This window comes from Thunnus thynnus, chromosome 15 (assembly GCF_963924715.1).
Source record: "Thunnus thynnus chromosome 15, fThuThy2.1, whole genome shotgun sequence".
Classification (NCBI taxonomy): Eukaryota; Metazoa; Chordata; class Actinopteri; order Scombriformes; family Scombridae; genus Thunnus; species Thunnus thynnus.
The window spans coordinates 10,643,716-10,667,366 of record NC_089531.1 but is presented as its reverse complement, the minus strand read 5'-3'; the positions used below and the strand labels follow the sequence as shown (position 1 = coordinate 10,667,366).

Here is a 23,651-nt window from a genome sequence, read left to right as displayed (position 1 = left end):
GCTGAATTCTAGAGAAAATTCCTTGAAAGAGCTGCTCAATTTAAACAATTTACGAGTAAAAAATGTTGGGCTAACCTGCTGTGCACTGATTAAAATACTCAAGGTTAAAGGGAAACTTTGGTATTTTTCCAACCTGGACCCTATTTTCCAATCTTTTTGTGTCTAAGTGACTAATGAGGACAACAGTTTTTGAACAATTGGTCCGGTATTGAGTGAGAGCACTTCAGCCGGCAGCCATGAAATTGGGCTGTGGTGTAATCCGACGGGGCAATAGCACCCCGTCAATGTACGTTCACTAAAAGTGTTTGTTTTTGCCACCGACAGGCTCAGATTGTTATTATAAGTGTCTGACAACATTATGGAAAGGACCATACAGAGAAATAAGGAGGTCTTGCTCAAGGAGAGTTAAGTTGTTGTCGAAATCAGCTAAATATTCAGCCGTTACATCTTTTAGATAAAACTAAGCTATCGTTTCTGTATTCCAACACAACAAACTCCTCACAGCACTCCTCTCTCCGACTCTGTCATGGCTAAATATTTAGCTGATTTCGACAACAACTCAACTCTCGCAAGATTGCAGAATGTGACTTCTCCTTTAGAAAGACACAACAGACACTTATAATAACAATCTGAGCCTGTCAGTGGCAAAAACAAGCACTTTTGGTGGACGTACATTGACGGGGCGCTATCGCCCCATCAGATTACATTGCAGCCCATTTTGCGGCCGCCCACTGAAGCTTTTTTGCTCAATACTGGACCAATTTCAGAAATTGTTGTCCCCATTAGTCACTTAGACATAAATGGATGGTAAAATAGGGTCCAGGTTGAAAAAACACCAAAGTTTCCCTTTAAACTAGCTCAGCATTTAATTGGATTTAAATAATCAGAAGTGTACCAATTGAATACTGTCTGTATTTCACCTAGAATTAATGCGAAATTGCATTGTTCTATCCAGGAAGCCTTGCAGAAAATAATCAGGAATGTACAGACCTGTAAAATAAAGCAGTAACAAGCTGTCCATAATTTTAAATGTCAAATGAATTGGAATTATCCAGAAATTCAGAAATACAATAAGACTGATGTCTATCTAGTACATGTATGGAGTGTTTACATCTGAATGATGAATGGTAGCTGTCAATTACAGCGATAAAAGATCAAAAATAGTGGTACAAAGTGTCTGACTAATCACTGGTGAAGATGTTGCAAGTTAAATGTGAAGTTAGACTCCTATTTTGTATTTTGATTTTTTTTCCCTACGCATCTGCCACTCAAAGACCCTTTTTAGATGTGGAAATATTATCTTTAATTATCAAGAATGAAAAAAGAACCATTTTCAAGAAAAAAAAGTAGGCATTATCCACTCCACCCAGTCATTTAATTATTCATGCAGTTATCTCTTCAATTATTTGTTCTTATTCTTTGCCAGCCTCTCTAAAACAGGAAATGAAAGGTTACAGAGACAGAGCTACTCACTGTACAGTCATTCGTGCCACAGACTCCAAGTAGCAGTATCCTGCAGCAGTGAAATTGTCCTTGTATCGGCCCATGTCCACCGCATCCAGCCACTCTCCTACTGAGTTAAATGATGGGAAGGAAGGTAGAGGCCTCTCTGCTAGCGTAATGGATGAACTCAGGGTCCTAAAAGAGATAAAATACGGTTGAATGATCAGAGATAGGAAATTTACTGAAATGTAAACAGTCAGTTCACACAGAGAGACTGTACACAGCCCATTTACTGAGCCTATATATCACTTGAGCTTACCTGCGTGCCAGTGTGGAGGAGCCAATGCCATCAGGTGAGCGAATGCTCTTGCTGAGGGCTGAGTGGATCTGGCTGAAGCTGGGTCTCTCTGTCCTCTCCTTCTGCCAACAGTCCAGCATCAACTGATGGAGATGTGGAGGGCAGTTAACCGGAGCCGGCAGCCTGAAACCATCCTCGATGGCCTTGATCACCTATATCATTTACACCAAGAAAGGAAAAGGAAATCAATAACATCAGGTCACAAAATCTGGAATTAGTGTTGTAATTTTCTATTTCTTATATTTCAATTGGATTAAATTCCCAAAGAGCAGGACTTTGACTGTAAGGGCTGTTTGGGGGAAGTGAATGAGAATGTAGAAAAATTTCTGTCCTACTTAAAAAAGTTGAGTAAGGTATTTTAAAACATTTTTCATTTACAGTGGTGTTCTTCAGTTGACATTAATAGCAAACTTTGGACAGTACAGGCAACCTCGCCAACCTTTATGTGGATAAATAAGAGTGGAAAAGTGCTGGTGTTTTCATTTTCTCTTCGCTAATTACACCTCCTACAACGTTCTATTGCACGGCTTTGCTTTTTGATAATTGTGCTTATTTTAGGTAGCGTCCTTTTAAGGTCACCTTACGAGCCGGCGCCGACTGCATAATGAACCAAACTTTAAAGAGCAATATTGCTTGCCTAAACAATATGAACTGAATACAAATCTGCAGTAAGGTCTTGACAAAAAAAAATATACTACAACACTAACGTGATACAGCAAATACCCAAACATTATCAGACAGAAACGAAAGGTATACCTGAAAAAACTGAACAATATGAAATCTTGCATGACTGACTGCCTTTGTGGATTGAAAGGTCACTTAACAGGATATTCAGTGTCACTTAGTGTTACTTCACAGGATATTTGATGGGGTATCACATTAGCTGCGCTCATATCAGCAGAAAATTGTATTAAAACGTTTTAATTTCCTATAATAAAATATGTTGTAGGCCTGTGGATTTAAAAACCAATAATGGCTGGTTTAAAGCAGAGGAGGAATTACACATATGAAACAGTCACTATAAGAGTCAATATTTTCTCAAAGCTGATGTATTACTTTCAGATCTATATTTATATTCTGGGGCTCTTATCTTCTACCAGTCCTTTATGCAGCCCCTCAGTTAAGCCTCCATCTGAAACAGGCCGTTTTAACTCCTGTCTCTTAAAGGCCCGCCTCCCGATGAGCCCACTCTGTTCTGATTGGCCAGCTTCAGGACACTTCCTCCCGCTTCGGAGGCTTCGTAAACAAACAGTAGTAGTAAGATTTCACTTATTTTTCCTCTTCTTTACTGGAAATGGAAACTTCAGTGCATCTGTACATGTTCACGGCAAAATCGGATCCAAAATATGCGAGTGGACAATGCAAACAAGACGTGGAATAACTTTAGAAACAAAGACTATAGAACGGATGTCTGTTTGTGAGCATGTGCGAATGATCTGATGTCATCACAAGGAGGAAGCAGAGGTAACATTGCAAATGAAGCCTAGCTTTTGACTTTTAGTTTTCGTTTTAGACCTTTGACCATATTTCACATAGACATTTGACATCATAACAGTATAAAAAACAACAGAAAATCACAAATGTCCCATTTAAATGCTCTTACGATACCCTACCCCACTCTAAAAGATGAGCAACTAAATACAATATGAGTCTTAGAAAATGATTCATCTCATCTCAGCGTTTTTCATCTACTTCTGTGAAACCTCACTGTCTTCAAATAGCAGAGCATAAAAGCATCCAGACTTCCTCAATGTTCCTCGCTCCTCCATCAAACTAATGTCCCCATTCAAAAACTATTCACCATAACACCTCACAAGAGATTTCCTCTCAATATGTCTGGGGACATGCAATCCGTCCTGAATCACTCTAAGAAATACAATCTCCTGAAAGGAGGAAATAAAGTCAGAGCATAATCACAAAAATGACATCCATCAGCAGCATTATTTCCTAAAACACTCTCTTCTCTTTACCTAAACTCACCCACCACCCCGCTCCGCCATCCTCTCGGCCCCTTAAGCTCCTATCTCACTAAAGAGCATTCATAAAATGCTTTTCAGCATTTGACATTTTCCATTTAATCAAAGTTGGTAGGTAAAGGGCACGGTGGATCACAGGTGGACAGGCCAACCAACAATTCCGTTATGATATAATGTATCAATTTAAAGTGGATTAATATCCCCGGCGCTCTACAAGCTTGACCTTTGCCCTCGCAATTGGAAAGTTTGATGATATGAACTACACTGAGAGGAAACTTTCTGCTGCTTTGTGAAAAGGGCACTGGTGGGGGGAAAAAAAAAAAAAGACTAAAAAGCTTACTATTCTTGTGCCTGCCGAATAACAAACGCATAGTAATTGTGGACATTCAAAAAATGGAACATGTTAATAATCTGTTGCTTTTTAACTACGCACCTGCCTGCACAAAGTGTTGGCATTCTTTTATGATGACAGTAATTTGAGAGGGCATTAGCATGATGAAGCCTTTGGACTTGATGAACAATAATAACTCTTAAAACGATCGCCATCTTCTGTATTATTTTTCAGTGCTCTGTGTGCTCAATAAAAAGTAGTCACAAAGAATAATCTGCTCCCTGCTGCCTCTTCTGCAGACTTGCATCATACTTTCAGCTGCACTTTAGAGGTATGACTTCCTTCAAAAACTAGACCTAAAAACCTTTTTTCTTTATTATATATTGAAGGAATAAGAGGTAGGAGTGACGACAGCAAAATAGAGCACCCACCCACGCTGACTTGGAAATAATAGGTTGCTTCTGACAAGGCGCCTGGGTCCTATCGACTGGACAATCTCTTCAACCCTTAAAATAGCAAATGCTTTACATTTCCCAAAAGAGGCTGAATTTTTTTTTTTTCTAGAGGGATTTTCAACACTTTTAAGAGCAGGATGACACTCGAGGACAGGCGGAGGCCACTGGAAGGGGGTCAATGCGTCCTTATGAGAAAACAGGATTTGTCATGGAGCTGATGCAGACTTAAAGAGGGGACTTAGGCCCGGCAAAAGCTTTCAGAGGTACTGTGGCTTCTTGGCTTTCTGTTAATAAGATCCAAGCTGGCTATGGATAGAGTTCACTGATAAAGAGAATCAGAGGGAGGTGAAAAAGAGAGGGAGACTGGTAAAGTACAGATATTTAGTAAAAAAAAAAGAAAAGAAAACAGAGGCAGGAATATAAAGGAAATAACTGGAGAGATTAATGGAAAGCACCGTCCTATCTTTCTCCTTTCTTATACACACTTACATCCTGGTTGCCCATATCCCAGTAGGGTCTCTCTCCATAGGACATGACCTCCCACATGACAATGCCGAAGCTCCAGACATCTGAGGCTGAAGAGAAGCGATGGTACTGGATGGCCTCCGGAGCGGTCCACAGCACTACACTCTTCCCGCCATGCTGGATGTGATGTGAGAACGGGAGAGGTAAGACGTGGAGTAAAAGGGTGCAGAGAGTTCACAAAAGTAAAGCTTTAATATTCTCTTTGAAAAGCTTTGAACATATTTTCAGTAGATCAAAAGAATATTTAGAGGCCTGGATTCACCTTGAGTGGAACCCAAAAATATCCAGGGAAATATAGTGTAGAAATTGATTTTTTTTTTTTTTTTTTTACCTTGAAAGCTTAATTGTATGACCTCATGTGAACCTGACATGACTTGTGTTAACTCATATTTGGTCAAATCTCATTAAAAATGTCACCCCTACATGTGTGAGGTTCTTACCGATGGGAAGTTGAGGGTCATTAATGAGGAAAGTAGAACATAAAAACACAGAATTTAGTATTTCCAGAAAAATAAACATGGTTATCTCTTACCAGTGTGGTGTAGATAGCCTCTATCTTGTCCTCCTGAAGAGGTCTGAAGCCAGACACCTTGCAGCCCAGATTGGAGTTAACCAACACCTGAGAGTGGGAAAACAAAGGGATAAGCATTGGTTATATTCAGACAGGAAACAATCTCAGTATGAGAGCTCATCACCCTGGTGGGCAAAGCTCTTATCACACCGGGGACAATTGATAGTCTAAAAGAACAAGTGTTCCTGTTCATTTTCTGCAATGTGACCACTGCATTTGCAGTTTGACAGACGGGCTCTTTTAGGGGAAAAACAAAACAAAACAAAAAAAAAAAACCTGGACGTGACAAAACAATTTTCTTGTCGTTTTCAGCTTCGTGTATTCCTCTAATAAAAACCTACAGGCAAGTGATTGTCAAAGATGTTTGCAGACAAGGACAAATTGTATTCTATAACCCACCTGCAAAAACCTGCCTGAGACATACATCACCCTACACCCTCTCCGCTATCATCTCTTCCCACCTGCTCCCTTTACCTTGTGTGCGGCCAGCCGTTTGTGGACGAAGCCCATTTCGGTGAGGTACTTCATCCCTGATGCCACACCAGTCAGCATATCCATCAGCTGCATTACACTCAACTGGCCTTCATGTTTCTGAGGTTAGGAGCGGCAAAAGGAGAGGCAGAGAAGAGGTAGAAAAGGGAAGGAGCGGAAAAGAAAGAAATGAAGAGAATGAGAGGATAACACAGAGGGGAAGGAGAGACAGTATATAAAAAAAAGGATAGTAACATGAGCGTATGGTACGTAGTGATCCAAAAACACATCTGTTACTACAGTACAATGTTGTGCTCACTGAGCTGAATCTCTTTATTTGGAGAATAAAAACAAACAGGACATTAATTCATATCATTATAAACCACGCCGCAGTGGTTCAGAGAGCAGAGGGGCACAAACAGTTTACAGAAGCTCTTTGAGCAGAAACACTCCATTTGTGTGATTAATTATGTACCTTTTCCTTATTACTCTAATAAGCATTAGAATAATAAGTACTGTTGCTCTAGGACTGTCATATATTAGTAAATTTAGGATCATTATTATTACAAAATGTCTTGCAATATTGTGCGCAAGAGCTCAAAAACAGGAGATAACGGCTTTATTTTGGTATTAGACAAATGCAAAAAAACCACAAAAAAAAACACTTTTGCACATAAGCTATATGAATACATACATATATATTATACAAAAGCTTACCCTAAGGAATGAATCTAAGGCTCCATTAGACATGCTCTCCTCTATGATCATCATGGTGTTACCTGGACAAAGGCAGACAGCAAGACAGACCGTATGAATCGAAGTTAAAATTGGGATAGAATGTAGAGAATCGAGAGGAAAAGTCAGAGCAAGTGAGAGCGGTAATAGAGACAGAGACACGGAGAGAGAGAGAGAGTGGGGAGAGATACAATAAAGTGAGTGTAGTCCACTTGGCAGCACGGCAGGCATTGTGCAAAGCCATTCTTCACCCAGTGAACTGTGGTGAAGCCGGGAGAACCTGTGTGCTGCCCTGGCTGTCTCAGCAAGTTTAACGACCCTCAAATACTCAAGCCTGCATGCACACACACACACACACAATCTGTGCACAACAACACACACAGAGCAACAAAGTCCAGGTATGCATGATCATATACACATGCATGCGTGCGTGCACACACACACACACACAGTGTGCCCAGGCACAGATGGCAGGAATCCAGCAGTGCTATGAAGTGCACAGAGAGGGAAAATAAGACTGCAGCAGTTGGAGGAGAAAGGAGGAGTGGATTATGGGAGGCAGGCACATAGGCGCTTGATAGATATGTAAACAATTTGATATCTTATATAAATATACATATCCTGAGATAGGATGATAGGCTGACAGTTTGTGCAGGCCAGGCAGTGTAAAAATATAATTTGAGAGTTCTAACATCCACAATTCATGGTTTGCCAGTATTTCTGGGCTTTCAGAAAACTATTTGGAAAGGTTACCAACAACAGTGGGGAACTGTGAGTCAGCACAGAGACACTGCCATCATTTAATTAATCCAAGTTGGAGAGTGGATCAGTGGTTTCACTATGTGCTGGTGGGTTGCACAGAGTTGGAATGACGGCCACAACCAAGGACCTACCAAGGAAGTCTATCATTTGTGTCATCTGCTGTTCTGTTGCATAGTGCACTGTGTGTGAAAGGATGTAGAGATGCAGAGAGGAGGGAGGGAGGGAGGATACACTGGGGAGGGGGGTGCTGCAAACAGAGAGGATGGAGTAAATTCTTACAGCCATACACACTTAAAGATCTTAATTTTGATGAATACTTAGAGTCCCTGAATCTTATTGTACTCTTCTGTCCTGCTTAAGACAAACAACCTCTTGTATGTACCCAATCAGGTTGCCAGAACAGCTCAATCATGTATGAAAATGTTTTATTATAACATGACTAGTTAAAGGATAAGTTCACAATTTTTCAAGTCTAGCTTAAAACAATAGTCAGGCACCCAAATGAACATTGAAACTGATTTTTCTTAACATTCCTCCTGTTTATTGTCCATTAAGATACCTCCTAATGTGCTTTCAGTGTAAAATCCTTGTCTTTTGCAAATATTTATTTAAAGGTTTATCTGAAGCTTACATGAGGCTTCATTCCCTCTTTGTGTCTTAATGGACAGTGTTTTTCTGTTCAGCTGCAGTGGAAGGATAGTAACAAAAAGTTAATTTAGCCCTAAAAACACTGTAGCATCTACTTGATTTGGGCGGGAGCTTCATATTGGCTATATTTTTGCACAGAAGGAGGCTTGTGGGGCCCTCCCCCTTGTGGGTGTTGTGGTGTATGTATCTACAGAGACCCTGTCCTCTGCCTATATTTTCTTATTATTTTGCCACGTTTCTGGGCATCAGCCCTTGGGCAGTGGGTTTGTAGCCTCCAGCCAATAACAGCACTCAGAATGTTAGGTTGAGACTCTTAGCGTAGCGACCAAGTTACATTGCTGCCTCCGTCTCTTTCCTCTGCTCTGCTCTACTCTCTGTCTCTGTGTCATGGATGCATAAAGAGCTGCAGGTCTGTGTGTCTATTCGATCGAGGGCGGGGCTGAGCTACACACACGCAGAGCAGAGAGGCCACAGCGGACAGGATGAAGCTCTGCATTCACACAAAATCTGGCAATGCGGCACCTTCCTGCAGGGTTATGCGGAGGTGTGTGTGTTTTTATTTGTGCTTTAGAACCTAACTGTGGTGAAACAATAAGAAAATAACGTTTTATTTATCTAATTCACTGATTTGCTCTCTCTCTGTCATTGAGCTGGGGAGGAAGGGCTAAGTTTGAATGCTGTGTGTTTACAAACACCAACCGGCAAATCCTGCACAGTGTGCCTTTAAGGGAAAAATAACATATTCTTGTAAAAAAAGAATCAATCAGCAAATGCAAGCAGCTCTGTCTAACCTACCACTATGTTTCTCATGTTTCCTTCAAAAAAGGTAACAAAGAACCTTATTGCATTTTCCATAATCCTATTACCTATAATCCTGGAACTGCCAGTAAGAAGATGGGAGCAAATGCTGGGTCACGAAAGAGGAAGCTTTTCTGGTTAATGACACCCGTGTTTTTTTATTTGGTCTTGAATGAAGGCAGGAGGGAGTTGGGTGCTGGTTGCTAGGTGTGGTGGAGGGAAAGAAGAGGGCTGAGTGAGGATCTGGTGGGGGGTAAGTGATGTAAAGCAGGTGATTTGTAGTCCAACAGTATGTGGGTGTGTGCATGTTTAGTGTTTGTGTGCATGGATGTGTGATTTCATGCCAAGCAAAGAGGCAAGCAAGCAGGTGTGTGTGTGTGTCAGTGATAGTGAAAGACAAAGTGAGCATATGGGACTGCCTTTGTGTGTGTGTGTGCGTGTGTGTGTGTGTGTGTGTGAAGAAGCAGGCACCTGAGTTGTGTGTGTGTGCGTGATAGTGGGAGAGATTGGAGTGGATCTCGGGGCCCTGCTGGGTCTCTAGCACCAATTACTGTACCCTGCACATCTGCTGCCATCCTACTGAGCACAGAGTGTGTTCGGGCATCATGCCCACACACACACATACGCACACACCACACTGAGCGTCACTGCAGCAGTAACAAAAACTTCACAAACTCTTAAAAGCTTCTCCCTTCACCTGCCATTCCCATTAACCTCTACCTCATCTTCTCCGTCTCTCGTGTGTCTTTCTTCCGTCTCCTCCCTTCAAGTTTATTTTTCTTCCCCTCCTTCCATCCTGTTTTCGCTCTAGGACCTCAATTGCTATCTGTCAGCGGAAAATGGGCCTTGATGTAGCTTGGCTGCTAGCGTAAGGCATCCATCCCGCCAGCTCACTCTCTACTCTTCAACCTTTTCTTCTCTCCCATCCTCTCGTGCCGCCCTCTTCGCTGTGAGCGTTGACCCCCTCCACGTGTGTGATATTGAGGTGGTTGGAGTGTCCCACTGCTCTTCCCTCTTCCCTTCTCCTGTCCATCACTTTTGCTCCTCCTTCTTTTTCCTCCCATCTCTCTCATTCTGCTACCCTGCTTTTCCTACAGCCTCTCCAATCCTGCATCTTGCCTCACTTCCTTTTTCCCCCCTTTCCTCCCTCTTTGGTAATGGAGGTGACACATTCCTCCTTTGATCCTTGGATTTTTTCCCCCTTCCATGCTTCCTCCAAAACTGTCTTTCATCTCCTGCTTTCTGCTTCATCTCCCCACCGTCCTTCCTCCTTACCAGTGGTGATGACTCCCTCCAGTCGGATGATGTTGGAGTGGTCGAACTGCCCCAAGATGCCGGCCTCGCTGAGGAAGGAGCGGCGCTGTTTCTCAGAGCAGCCGGCCCTTAACGTCTTTATGGCCACTGGCAGCTCTCTCTTACTGGGCAGCTTCAGGCAGCCGCGACACACCTCCCCAAAGTCACCTATAGGGGGAGACAGGCAAACAGAGGTCATGATCCCTTTTTGGTAGGTGAACAGCCAAACAGAGCAGAGAAGTAACAGGACAGGGTGTTGCAGGTCGGAGTGATGATATGGAATAATATATGCAGAAAGATCAAAACAAAGTGAGGAGGAATGAAAAAGGCTAGAGCAGAATCAGATGAAGAAACACAAACATATTGGGGAGGAAGAGAGATGACGCAAATTCAACACTATTGAGAGAGAGACATGAAATACAAAGGGATCAAAGAGAGATCAAAGATTGGGTAGGGTGCAAGTGAAACAGTGGAACATCAAGAAGAGACAAGGCAAATATAACTGATTGAACTGCTATCTCTAAAATCTCTCGAAGGCAGGTTGAGGGATAGTGCAGCAGGTCCAAAATACTTTGGGTTGCCTAAAGATTGCTCATGCTGTGGATAGTCCCAGCTCTGTTTGCTGCCTATGCTAATACTGTGATTTATCTTTTCATATTTGATAGTGGAAAATTGTAGCAAGGTTAAGAGTTCTTTCGCTTCTACTACCATATTAGAAAATTGGGAAGTGGAGTTTGAAAGATGTGGGCATTTACCAGACAGGGAGCGTCTAACAAAATGTAAGATCCAGGGATTTTCAAGATACATGTAGACCTATACTAAAGTAATACTAAGGTCAGGGCATCTTGGTTTTTGCTGCTTCGATTTTGTCTTCTGTCTCTCATTCATTAAGTCCCCCAACTTAATGAAAATGCAGAACTAAATCAACAAAGCGACCCTTTAAAAACTGCAACACTTCTGCTTTATTCTCATGTAGAGTTGTTTACCTGTGTGCACAATTCTCTCAATCTTGATGCTCGAGTTGTCCAGCTCCTTGGCGAAGGCGTGAACGGCCTGCAGCAGGTCCTCACAGGTCTCTGGGTCAATGTAGGTCCTCCGTGTCGGGATCTTAACTGGATTCGTACAAACACACACAAATGTACAATATAACGTTAAAGGGGACATATGGGATGCACATTTCCAGGTCTATATTTATATTCGGGGCCCTACTGGGATATCTTTGCATAATTTACAGTTTAAAAAACTCCATATTTATCTTGTACTGGCTGTTTATGCAGCCCCTCAGTTCAGCCTCTTTCTGAAACAAGCAGTTTTAGCTACTGTCTCTTTAAGGCCCGCCTCTCAGTGAGCCCACTCTGTTCTGATTGGGTAGCTTCTGGAAACAGTCCCTTGGCAGACTTGACAAACAAACACTAGTAGTACTTCTTTTCCCCCATTTTAATTCAGAATGGAAACTTCTCAGATACATCTGTACATATTCGAGCCCGAATCTCAGCCAAAATATGCAAGTGGATAATGTGAACAACCCATGGAACAACCTTAGCAACAACCTTTGCGACACAACAAAGGCTGTGCAACGGCAGCCGTTTGTGGGTACATACAATCTGATGTTGTCACAAGGAGGAAGTTTTGGAGCTTTTACCATGTTTAACATAGACATCCAACATCATAACAGTATAAAAATAAGAACATTTACAGAAATCTAATAAATCTGTGGGACAGCAGCACAGAATTTATGGTGAACATTCTCCTCTGTACAAAGAAACACGTGGAAACTTTAAAAGAAATGTCTACATCAAACACAAAATAGATAAAAAAGAACCAAGCTCAGATTCAGATACCATGAAATTAAACTGTACAGGCAAAGTAATTCAGCTAACTAGCCAACTATTTTTGTTAGCATAAAGAGATGTCTGTGGCCTTAGCAGTAACCTTCTCTCAACACAAAGCAAAACATTTCTCATGGATGTATTGCTTTGTGCTCTATTGAGGCTAACATCAGTGGAGAAATTGGTGTCTGCTTCCTCAACAAAGAACTTCTCTCTCTGATTGTTGAACATTAGACTAAAACATTGCCTCTATAAGAAGCCCTTGCTCTTTGATCCAGATGAGACTGAAATCAATACTTTTTAACCATTAATGTTCGAGACAGCTGAAACATTGTCTGCTATCACACTCCACTATAACCATATGCATACTGTAAATTACACAGTTTGACATGTTCAGCCAGTTACTTGTGGTTATAATAACCAAACATAACCCAAAATGCAAATAGATGTTCATCAAATGTGTTTTTTTTTTTCTCTTCATTTAAAAAGATATAAAATGCTTCCATTCATGTATCAATTGTCTAATTCTTTGTTTTTGTTTGTTTTGAACTTATAAACTCCAGAGGCAGAGGGAAAACCGGGATCAAAGGCTCAGAGTGCTCAAATCTGACTTTGGGTTTCTTTCACAAGGCTTTAGTCAGATCACAGCGCTCTTCCAACGGGCTTTTTGTCTTTTCGCTTGCTTCCAAATGTTATCTCGCTAACACACACACACACACACACACACACACACACACACACGCACACACACACAAAATAACAGACAAACACACACACACAATATAATCTTCACTCAGAAACTGGGACAGGACATAATAGACAGTAAAATGCTGAGGCAGAGAAACCTTGCCATGGCACTGGCTTGCTGCTTTGTTGTTAGTTTTAGAGTTTGGGTACTAACTCCCCCACTCCAAAAAAAATGACAGCAGCCTCAGCATAAAAATCTCCAAAAATAACATGATTCTATGTCCTTGATCCCCATTTTGACATTTGATAAATAACCTAGCATGTGTAAAAGTGTGCTAACAGATGATAATAGGACGAGGACCGAAGTTAAAACAAGTTTAAATACCAACTTGGAGTCTAAAGTCAAAATAGATAAATAATTGTATGTTGCTTCACAAAGAAAAGAAGGTTATTGCTAATGATTACCGTGGATAATTTCTTTCGAGGACCTCTATAAGATCACCACTGCGACACTAATGAGACACAACAATTGGAAATCCTAGCTGACATTTAGAGCTGAAAGTGATATTGACTCCAACTGTTTCACTGTACACAACAAAACAAAAACACTACCTGCTTTCTCAATGAGCACCTTGTTTTCTTTATCAACTGCCTATTGTATTTACCCAACACTAACAACTAGCAAATAAACTTGCTAGCAGATAGCCAATAACCATTAACAACGGAGTATAGTTCTCAATTAGATGACCTTTGACCCTTGTTACTGCATGTTAAGGCTAATCTTCCAGGAAAAAGACTGGTAGGTTTCCCAAAAGCCAGGCAGAGGCCCTGAAATGTGATTACAGCTCCAGATCGACCTGAGGGATCCTATACTGGCTGCCTCATAACGGCTTATTGATCCAACACACACACACATAAACACGCGTTTGCTTGTGTGTACAAACACACTCACAGATACGCACTCACACACACACACAGACACACTAACAAATACAGCCAAAAGTCCAATTATGAAGCAAATGAAACCTTTTCTATTCAAGGCCAGGGCTGAGTGGACGATCGAAGACTCTTTTCTGTCAAATCGGGTTCTCAAATACACTGCTGTTGCTTAAAACCATCTATACAGTACACACATAAGAGGGGGATGCCCATGTGCCTCATAAAACATATGGGCTGAAAATGGCTGCAAAGGTTGAGGCACTTAAATACCACACATACATACACACACACACACACACACACACACACACACACACACACACACACACACAGGCATGCATGCTTCATTTGCTCCGTGGCTGATTAGTTTCAGGGTTAACTGTGTCACTGCCATGAGCGATTGAGGGAAACTAAAGAATATTCACACTCGGATGCGTGAGCGGCACATCTTCAGTGGACCACAGAGTGAACACACATTTGGTAGCTATAGCCGCAAATATTTTCCATTCTAGACAAAAAGCCGCAAACTCAAGCGCTTTATCACGCCTCACCATCACACCCCTCTTTCCCTATTCATTTCCCCAGATGCCTTCTTTCTCAGTCTCTCTCTTACATGCAATCAGACTATGGACGATATCTAGAACTGGTCCATTAATGGAGTTTACAGATGAGTCTTGATCCTTTCCTCCATCCCTCCCATTGTATGTTTCTAGGTCACATACTCATGACATAAAACTAATATTCTGAGCAATGTCATCAATGATGAGTCTCTGCATGTCTGCCAACTCACCTCTTCATGCTCCATCCCTCTAACTGCATCCTTCACTCACTCATTTATCCTTCTTTTTTCCCCTTCCTCTGCTTTATTACTCACACAACTCATTTATTCATTCATTCCTTCTCTCCATTTCCTGTCCTTATGTGTTAATATATGGCTGTGGAACGTGTTTTAAGAATCTGGCAGGCGAACAGATGGGAAGATGGAAAAAAAATTTAAATCAGGCTTACATGACACTCACTACCTCACAGAAACCCTATTCTTGCAAATGGATAAGACAGACCTGCAGCACCGTGAGAGCACAGAGAGTCCGCGGTCACAGAACAGGAAGCGGACACAAGAGAATGTGTGTTGGATGAAGAGAACAAAAATGTGTCTTTGTGCCTATTTGTGTGAATGTCCATGTTCTATTAAAAAAAAAAAAAAAAAAAAAAAAAAAAAAAAGAGGTGTGATTGAAAAGCAGTCCAAAAAATGTGTGTGTGTGTGTGTGTGTGTGTGTGTGTGTTTCTGTGTGTGTATTGCGTGCTTGTCAGCTGTTGGCATGTCTTTGTTTGGGCAGATTTTATTCCCAGCCGCATGGCTTCGGCTCATTATTCATCAGGCATAGTGCTCCAAAACTCTCCAGAGAGCTCAGCATGCTGGGAGATTAAACAACGCAAATGAGCATGCACACGCGTGCACCCGCACACGCGCAAAATTTACAAAACTGTGTACGTACACACACACACACACACACACACACACACACAGGAGAAAACTCTAAGAACGCACACACACACATATCCACCGCATTAGCAAAGCATTGGCACATGCACACACACCAACAGGAAGAGATATGTCAAACTACTTCCATTCTGTCACCGTCAAACAAAAAGCCTATTGAGAGCTTAGTGAGCAGAGTTTAAAAAAAGAAGCATTTACAACCTTGTACAACATCATATACAACAACAACATTTAAAATCCTGTTTTGGAGGCACAATCTCAGCTGCTGCCTGCCTGCCTTGTTCTGTTCTGGAGCTTTTAGCCCCTTTCTCCTTTTCCCCTCCCCCCTACCTCCAGCTCTTTATCTGTCCCCTCCTCCTGATTTCAATCTCTCCCCATCAAAATCACCCACACGCACCACCTAATGGAGTGTGTCAGTGTGCTCAGAGTTGGCTCGGCATGCACTCAGAATTAAGAATTAATGCCGTGGCGCTACTTAATGCCTCAAAAGTCATCTGCGATGCATGTGTGTATTCACATGCATTCCAGCACATGGAATAGGCAAGACAAAGCATTTATTGACAGATTCCTCCTCTTATCCTCAGAGCTTGAACACAAACACGCAACAGCGATACGATAGAGTGATCACCACTGTCACTTACACTGGAAGTAAAGTTCCTCGTCTCCCTCTTGAGAAGCTTTGCTGTAGCCGCATTGTCTACGAAGAGAAACAAAGACAGGCGTCAGGCATGTTTTATCCCAATATGCAGACACAAATCATGAACAAGCATCAGACGCTGTTATCTTGCAACGTAATAGATTACATGGAATGTGCAATAACTGTGGGATGAGAGAGAGAGCGGAGACAAGAGTATTGATAGTGGCGATGGAGAGGATACGGAGAGGCATTCAGAGAGACCCCTGATGTGACGGCACTGATGAGCAACAGAAAGATCTGAGGCTGAGTAAGTGGAAATCCTTCCTGATTTGACTGAGCGAGTCACAGACACACACCGATCAGCCTGGCATGGATAACGCTATTGTTGTTTCGCCGCGATGGAGTTTTTTTTATGAAAGAGGCGAACACACATACATATACGGGCGACTGTACTTCATACACGGATGTGCACACACTGTTATCTCTCATCGCTGGACACCACAGGGGGTTTAAAGAGGAGAGAGCTCTTTATGATCTGACTGCTGATGGCTTTTCAGCTTAGCGGAAACTTGGCTCTTTACGCTCGCACACACACACACACACACACACACACACACACACACACACAAACACACGCACACACAAACACTGTAAGTGACAGATTAACAAGTGATGAACAGACATTCTGGCTGGCCGGCACCATGCTTACTTGGATTAGAGAGAGGGATGAAAAACAAGACAAGAGGATAAAGCCAAGGCATTGAAGAAAGTTTTGATGGTAACATCTACACTACATCTGAGTTTCTTCTGACAAACAGGATGCTTATAGAAGTATATTCTAAATATATTCAACATATACTGTATATGAAAATACAAAGTCATGAACACTTTGTGGTGTTTTCCTCCAGGTTACAACCTGCATTTTAGTTTATATACTGTGGGATTTATGACTGAACAAACATATTTATGCATGTGTTAATATCGGCATTATATCAAGTAAACGAGAAACATAATTATTGTGGCTGGTTACCGTGTTTTCAGGGATTATGGACAAAAACACACAGGGACAGTCAGGTGAAGGAGCACTGATCACAGAATGGGAAAGTTTTGTGTCAGAAAGAAAAGATTTGATGGTTAATGACAATGAGTGAGGATGTCCATGCACGTGTCTATAGACCTGTGTGTGTGTGTGTGTGTGTGCGCATATGTGTGTTTGAGTGAAATATAATATCTGCTCAGGGAGCCGTGTGTTAATGGGAATGTCAGAACACATCAGCACTTCACACAGAACCGTTACAGCTGAGAGGGAGTTCACAGAGAACCTGGCGGACTCGCATTGTGTGATTTAAGCACGAGTGTGTGTGCTCACGCTCGCTTCTTTACATGTATGCATATGTGAATATTTATCTGTGTCCGTGTGGGTTTATGTGTGTATGCGCAAACACTTGTGTGCGTGCATTTTACAGGATTGTGTTCTTTTTTTTTGCATGCGCATGTCCCTGTGAGTGTTCGCACGCAGGGAGATGAGGGTGAGGCTGACACATCCCTCAGCCTGTGTAGCAGCAGGGTCTGAGACAAGGTCAGGACCCTGTCTGTCAAAACACACCAGCAGACACATGCAGCACAGATCCTCAGGGCAGGAGATACCAGACAGGGGAGAAGAGACAAGAATTAATAGATAAGGGAGCACAGCAGAAAAGGGAGCGAAGGGGAAACAGGAGGGAGATGAGGACGGAGGGCATTGCGGTACCAAGAGAAACAAGATGCAAGCGACCTAAGGGGGAGTAAAGGTAAGGGAGCAAATGGAGAACATGGCAAGGGGATGAGGGCAAAGCAGGGGATAAGTCACTGAGAGAAAAATGTTGGGAAGTCAGGAGAGGCAGAGGAAGTGAAAATAAGAGGTTACGGTTAAGAGGATAATTGGGCAGAAGGGTATGCAAGGATGGAGAAATAGTTGAAAAGGCACACAGCACAGCCCATACAGTACAGGGGCCGGGGTAGAGGAGCAAGGAGAATAGGAAGAAGAGGCAGAAAGGATGGTAGTCAGGAGTGCAGGGCAAGAATGGCTGCAAAAGATTAAAATTAGGGAAGCAAGGCGATGGTGGAAAACTTCACATACAAGGGCTAATGAGTTAATGGAACGACGAGAGGCAAATGAGCAAAACACCAACTGAAAGTACATGAATATATGATTTAAGGGGAAAAGTCAAATGATTATGGAATATAGGAAGTGAGGAGACTAAGCCTTGGAGACAGGAAATAAGAATAATTGGAAAGGCTGCATGGAGGCAAAGTTGCATGACTTGATTCCTTTTCCATTACCTTTGAAATGTCACAGATGTGACAAAAATGAAATAGCAGATGCAAAGTAGTTCTTTTTAGATGGTGGCTTCTTTTTGGGCATGAATTCGACAGAGGAAAGCTAGAGAAAGAAGAAAAGAAACCGCAGAAGGATAGAAGAGATGGCAGGACAACAGGGAGGAAATGTGGAGGATAAAGAGGATGGGAGGGGAAGGGAGGGGGGGGGGTTAATGGAGGAGGGGAGTGCAGACATGCCAGTGTACCTGGGCATCAGCTGTGTGAAGGGAGGAAGAGGAGAGAGAAGAGGAGGAGGAGGAGGAAGAGTGGAGAAGGAGGTCGAGAGCAGCACCACGCTAGCAGGAGTTACATTGGAGGAGCTCGAGCAGACGCTGCTGGGAAGAAAAAAAGGGGGTGGGGGGGCGGTGGGGGTGCCAATGTCAATCCTGCTCTATTCATTACTTTAAAAAGATGGTCAGTCAACACAACTTTGGACTGATGGATCACTGAAATAATCATAGACCCATTCCTTTGAAAATATGATGAAATTTATCCAGCATTTTAATCTGTCCCAAGGCTGTTCCAATTTTATACTTTTTACCAGAATTTCGTACCAATTTTTAAAATTTCACACTTCAGAGGAACCAGATGGCTATGGTTAAACTAGAGGCAGAAAGAACCGCCTGGATGCCAAAACACTGAAAATTCTTGCCAAACTCTGTCACTGTCAGCTCAACCTCATCAAATGTTAATTTTGGCAAGTATTTACATATCAGTCTTAGTCGTTTTGAATGTCTTCATGCAATTAATGAAGACTAAACTGTCAATTTTCGTCAGAAAGGATAAATTAACCCAAACAATTAAGTATTATATTCAATATTTTTTCTATTCTATATGGTGTAATTGTCAACAAATGACATAAAACTGACATTCCCAGTCAGAGAGTCTCTCAGCTCCAAGCTCATTCATTCCTACTGAAGATGTAAATCTTTTAAAAACAGGTCACAAATATGTAAATACTTTCAACTTTATATAGTTTTTAGCAAACATCATTCAGGAGTTAATAGTGCATTGGTTAGGGATCTTTTTTTGTTATTTGCAAGAACTGAGCCTTTAAACTTTGGCAAGAATTCTAACTGTATCCATTTGTTGTGAAATCTATTTCCTGAAGTCATTTCAGCAAGTTTTTTACTTACATTTGATCATACTATTTTATAACTGTGTGAGGTGAATGTGTTTCATTGGCCAAAGTCTCATCTCTGGCACACAGCATTGGGAAATAAATGCAGAATCTTTAAAAGATAGAGGGTGTAGTGTATCTTTCCCATGGGAGCTATGTTTTAAAAGGGAGCCATGTAAGGTGAAATCTCTTTTGAATGTGCACGAGTGACTAGCTTGTAGTGCTCTAATTCACTAGAGTATTTTTTTATCATATATGTTGTGAAAGAAACTGTAGAGCAGGGGTTTTTTTTGTGTATTTTCAAGAATCAGCATGTTGTCCGCACATGACATCATTGTCATGATGCTAATGGTGTAAACACAAAGTAATCACGATTTTGGTTGACAAAATTATCATTGGTCTTACCGTATATTAAAAGCACCTTAATGGCAATTTCAAGTGAATTATCATACAGCTCACTCACACTCCTGTTTTCAGGAGAGCTTTAAAAGCAAAAAAAAAAAAAGGGAACAGACGCCATGTAAATTTAGTCTATTCACTGCCTGCTCTTTCCTCGCCTTACCTGAATTCTCATCTAAAATAAAGTGCAGTTATGGAAATAACATGAATAATGGGTGTTAGAGTAGAAATAGAATCATAGCTGACAGGTAGGCAGAGAGGAACTGGGCCGGCACAGACTTATGTGGGGCAAAATACATGGAAAAATTAGGGAATTTCATAAAGCCACTTTAAGTTTTATCCATCATAAATTTTATCCATTAGAACAACTTGTTTGTAAGATTTAAAACACTGACACATTTGTTTTGTTTTATTACTGAGAGCTATTCCAGGTAAATCTACACTGGGCTGATACCTGCCGATATGAGTAGTTTTATTCGGAAACTTTGTCTCACACAAACCTTAAAGACATTATAGTTTTACGCCAAGGTTAAGAATAATTAACAGTCCCAAACTTACAAATGAGGTAATGCTGATTTAAAATGAAATGGCTACATGCTGTATTTCCAAAACTGATAAAGAGCACTTTAGAATGACTTTCACATTTGAAATGGAAGACGTCTGTGTCTGATTTGAGACATGAAAGCACTGATCTGTACAAGACACACAGGAAACTACACTGCCGTGCTTAAGACCTTTTCTCTTGGCCTACTCGTCTCTTCCTACTCTCATTTTTTCCCCTTCAAATCCCACTTTTTGTCACCAAGAGTCAATGGCCCCATGAAATGACCCTCTCTGCTTTAATTCCCGCTTCTTCCTTTCTTCTTGATCTCTTTTCCATCTCCTGCTCCTGATACCTTGTTACTCACTCACCAGACATAGACATACTCACACACTCAATCCCAAGACACACACACACACACACATGCAAGCTGGTATGGCCAGTGAAGAGTAAACAATCCCTGCACTGACCAGTCAAGCCTGGGCTTCCTGGAGAATGTTTGGGCAATGCCCTGGAACTGTGGTTCTATCAAACTCTGTCAGGCACCAATGTCTGTGTGTGTGTGTGTGTGTGTGTGTGTGTGTGTGTGTGTGAGAGAGAGTGACAGGAAAGAATGAGATAGGGTGTGGAGGTCTCAAAGAGAGGAAAATACAAAGTATTCATTCATTTCTTTGTCCCATCAGTTCATTTCCCCACATTATTCTTGTTGAGAGTTCTGAATAATTTTCTATGTACGTCACAGCGATGTGCTGGCTCAGGGCCGGCCCGTGGCATAGCCCACATAGGTGGTCGCCTAGGGCACCAAATAAGGGAGGGGGGCACGAAGTGAGTTACTGACAGGTATGCTTGCTTCTGTACAGCTTTGGGAAATATGATATATATGAATATGAATGGCACCTTGACCCCAACTTGCCTTTTGTCCAGGAAACAGGGAGGATTTGTCTGGGCTGGAGGTATCATTGTTACACCTCATTTTAGTGCGAGTTCTTGGACTGGAGGAACTATTGTTGCACTTTTTGGGGCTCCAATTTAAATCTCGCCTAGGGCACCAACACAGTCAGAGCCGGCCTTGTCCTGGCTCCAAATGACTACTTTAACAGCGAGGGAGACTTACTTTAAGTCCATAACCCACTGACCGCATAACAGCAAGTCACATAAGGTGCAGACATGTGACATGTGTATAGGGGAGGTGCAGCTGTATGTTAACATGACCACACAGCATAGCATGAAACACAGTGCCACATGGAATGCTACACTGAATGTGTTGTGCGCTTTTTTTTTTTCCACTTGACTTCTATCTCAAGGAGCCAATTTTTCAAGCTATGGTTCATCAAGCTCATGTTGAAACTGAGCCTTGTGTAAGTCTGGCTTTTGTTATACCTCAACAATAATTTTCACCACCGTGACAGCTAAAACACGTGAGAATATCACATATCATCACCGAATAAATGAAGAAGTCACTACAGAGGCTGGGATGCACCATTTGAGGGAGAAAATCTGAAAAAAATTATGCCACTACTTCTTTGGACCTGCAAAAATACTAATAAGGGGGGCGACACATTCTGTTGCAGTGCAGCGAGTCCACCCATGCTACTGCCTGCCCTTATATTTAAACAATAGGCAAGTAAGCTGCGTGTTTGTTTTGAACTTTAGTGCCACCTCGACAGAAATGGTTAAGAAGAGGGAGACCTAATCCATGTGCACATTTTACAGCTGCTGACACATACTTTACATTAACAGTGAAAAATTAAGTCAAATTTTCTGATTAAGTGGCTTTCAGGGGCATGCAAAGTATCCCCGTGCATATCCATAAATGTAATGCATGCCTCGAATGCATGCGAACGCCTGCGTCCATGCCTTCATGTGTGTGCAGTAGGACTCATTTGCATGCGTCTGTGTGAGCGGGCAGATAGATGTAACTGAGACCCTCCAGCTGTAGCCGGGAGCTGGCTGTCTTTGCAAACACGAGAGCATGGTAATTGAGGCATCAAGCCATTCCCCCTCTTTGTCTCTATGCAAAACATGAAGAGCAAGTTAATGGTCCAGCAGCGATGAACAATGGAGACCACTTTCAATGAATGCAGTGATGGAAATAAAGGAGAGAAAGATAAGCATTATTATTCAATACTGGGCTTGTGCGCGAGGGGATGATGCTGCTTTTCCTCAAAGCAAGAACGTATATGTGTGTACTGAGGATTCAGGAAGTTTCTGCATATTTTGTCTGTTTCTACAGTGAGTGGGTGAGTTTGTGTATATGTCTATGTCTATGCCTCTCCCACATATATTTCTTTATCGGTGTTTGACTGACTGCACCAGTCTGTATAGTGCTGTTGTGAGTGAATACAGTCCATTTCTACACCTGGTCGACTCCACTGTTTGTGTGTATCTGAATTGGTCTGGTGGTCTCTCAATCACAATCCCTTCTGTATACAGGTAGCTGCAGCTGTGGAAAAGGCCTGTTTTACTTTATCCTGCTAACGTGTGACTCTGGTGGAGATCTGTGTGTGTGTTTGCGTGGGAAGACAAAGAGAATGTACACAAACTATGCAAATCAATGCTTCCACAATGCATTTGAAAAATCTCCCTGGACGGATATTAGTTGGACACCAGCCAAATGAAATGAAAACAAGACTAGGTAGAAACCTAGTATATGGCTGGACCATGTATGAAACACTAGACGGATTTTAATTTAAAATGACAGATATAGGAAGTGGCGACACATGGCGCAGACGTTTATAGGGCTGGTCCAGCTGTGGCGGTCCAGCCAAAAGAAGTAGCGAAAAAAAACCCAATTGTTTTTCTGGCCATGTGTGTATGTGTGTAACTGTGTGGGCGTAGATATGTGCTCCCTACTCATCTGCTTGCATGTGTGATGGAGTATACGGTAGCAACTGTGTGAGTGCATGTTTTTCTGTGTGGGCGTGTGTGAGGCGAGCTGGCAGAATATAGAATTGGATAGGAGTCAAAGAGCAAAGTGGCTGGAATGGTAAGCTGAAAATGCACTCCCCCCTCAGCCCTCCCACCTCCTCACCCCTATCTGCTCGACTGAATACAACACGCTAGTATATGGCAAGATATATTCAGTGCAATAAACAAGTCAGTAACACATGCATTAAAATGCCTGAAATGACACAGAATAGCGGTATAGTGTTGAATGAGTAGCTGGGTGATTGACTGTGTTTGAATGTTACTTTAGTAGTATCATAAACTTCAAAGAGTGTTGGAGTGTTACTTTAGTAGTATCATAAACTTCTAAAAGTATTGGAGTGTTAC

At 41.9% G+C, this 23,651-nt stretch overlaps 1 protein-coding gene across 1 annotated transcript in view; it reads right to left on the bottom strand.

Annotated features, from left to right (window-relative positions):
• Positions 1-23,651, bottom strand: part of LOC137198656 (ephrin type-A receptor 7-like) — a 153,895-nt gene that overhangs the window by 2,434 nt on the left and 127,810 nt on the right. Inside the window, exons 9-17 of the mRNA XM_067612527.1 lie at positions 15,965-16,020; positions 11,353-11,478; positions 10,349-10,534; positions 6,848-6,909; positions 6,134-6,250; positions 5,621-5,707; positions 5,053-5,205; positions 1,763-1,953; positions 1,474-1,638 (exon numbers count right to left, since the gene is read on the bottom strand). Of these exons, the coding sequence (XP_067468628.1) occupies positions 1,474-1,638; positions 1,763-1,953; positions 5,053-5,205; positions 5,621-5,707; positions 6,134-6,250; positions 6,848-6,909; positions 10,349-10,534; positions 11,353-11,478; positions 15,965-16,020 (1,143 nt within the window). The remainder of the gene's footprint in view (positions 1-1,473; positions 1,639-1,762; positions 1,954-5,052; positions 5,206-5,620; positions 5,708-6,133; positions 6,251-6,847; positions 6,910-10,348; positions 10,535-11,352; positions 11,479-15,964; positions 16,021-23,651) is intronic.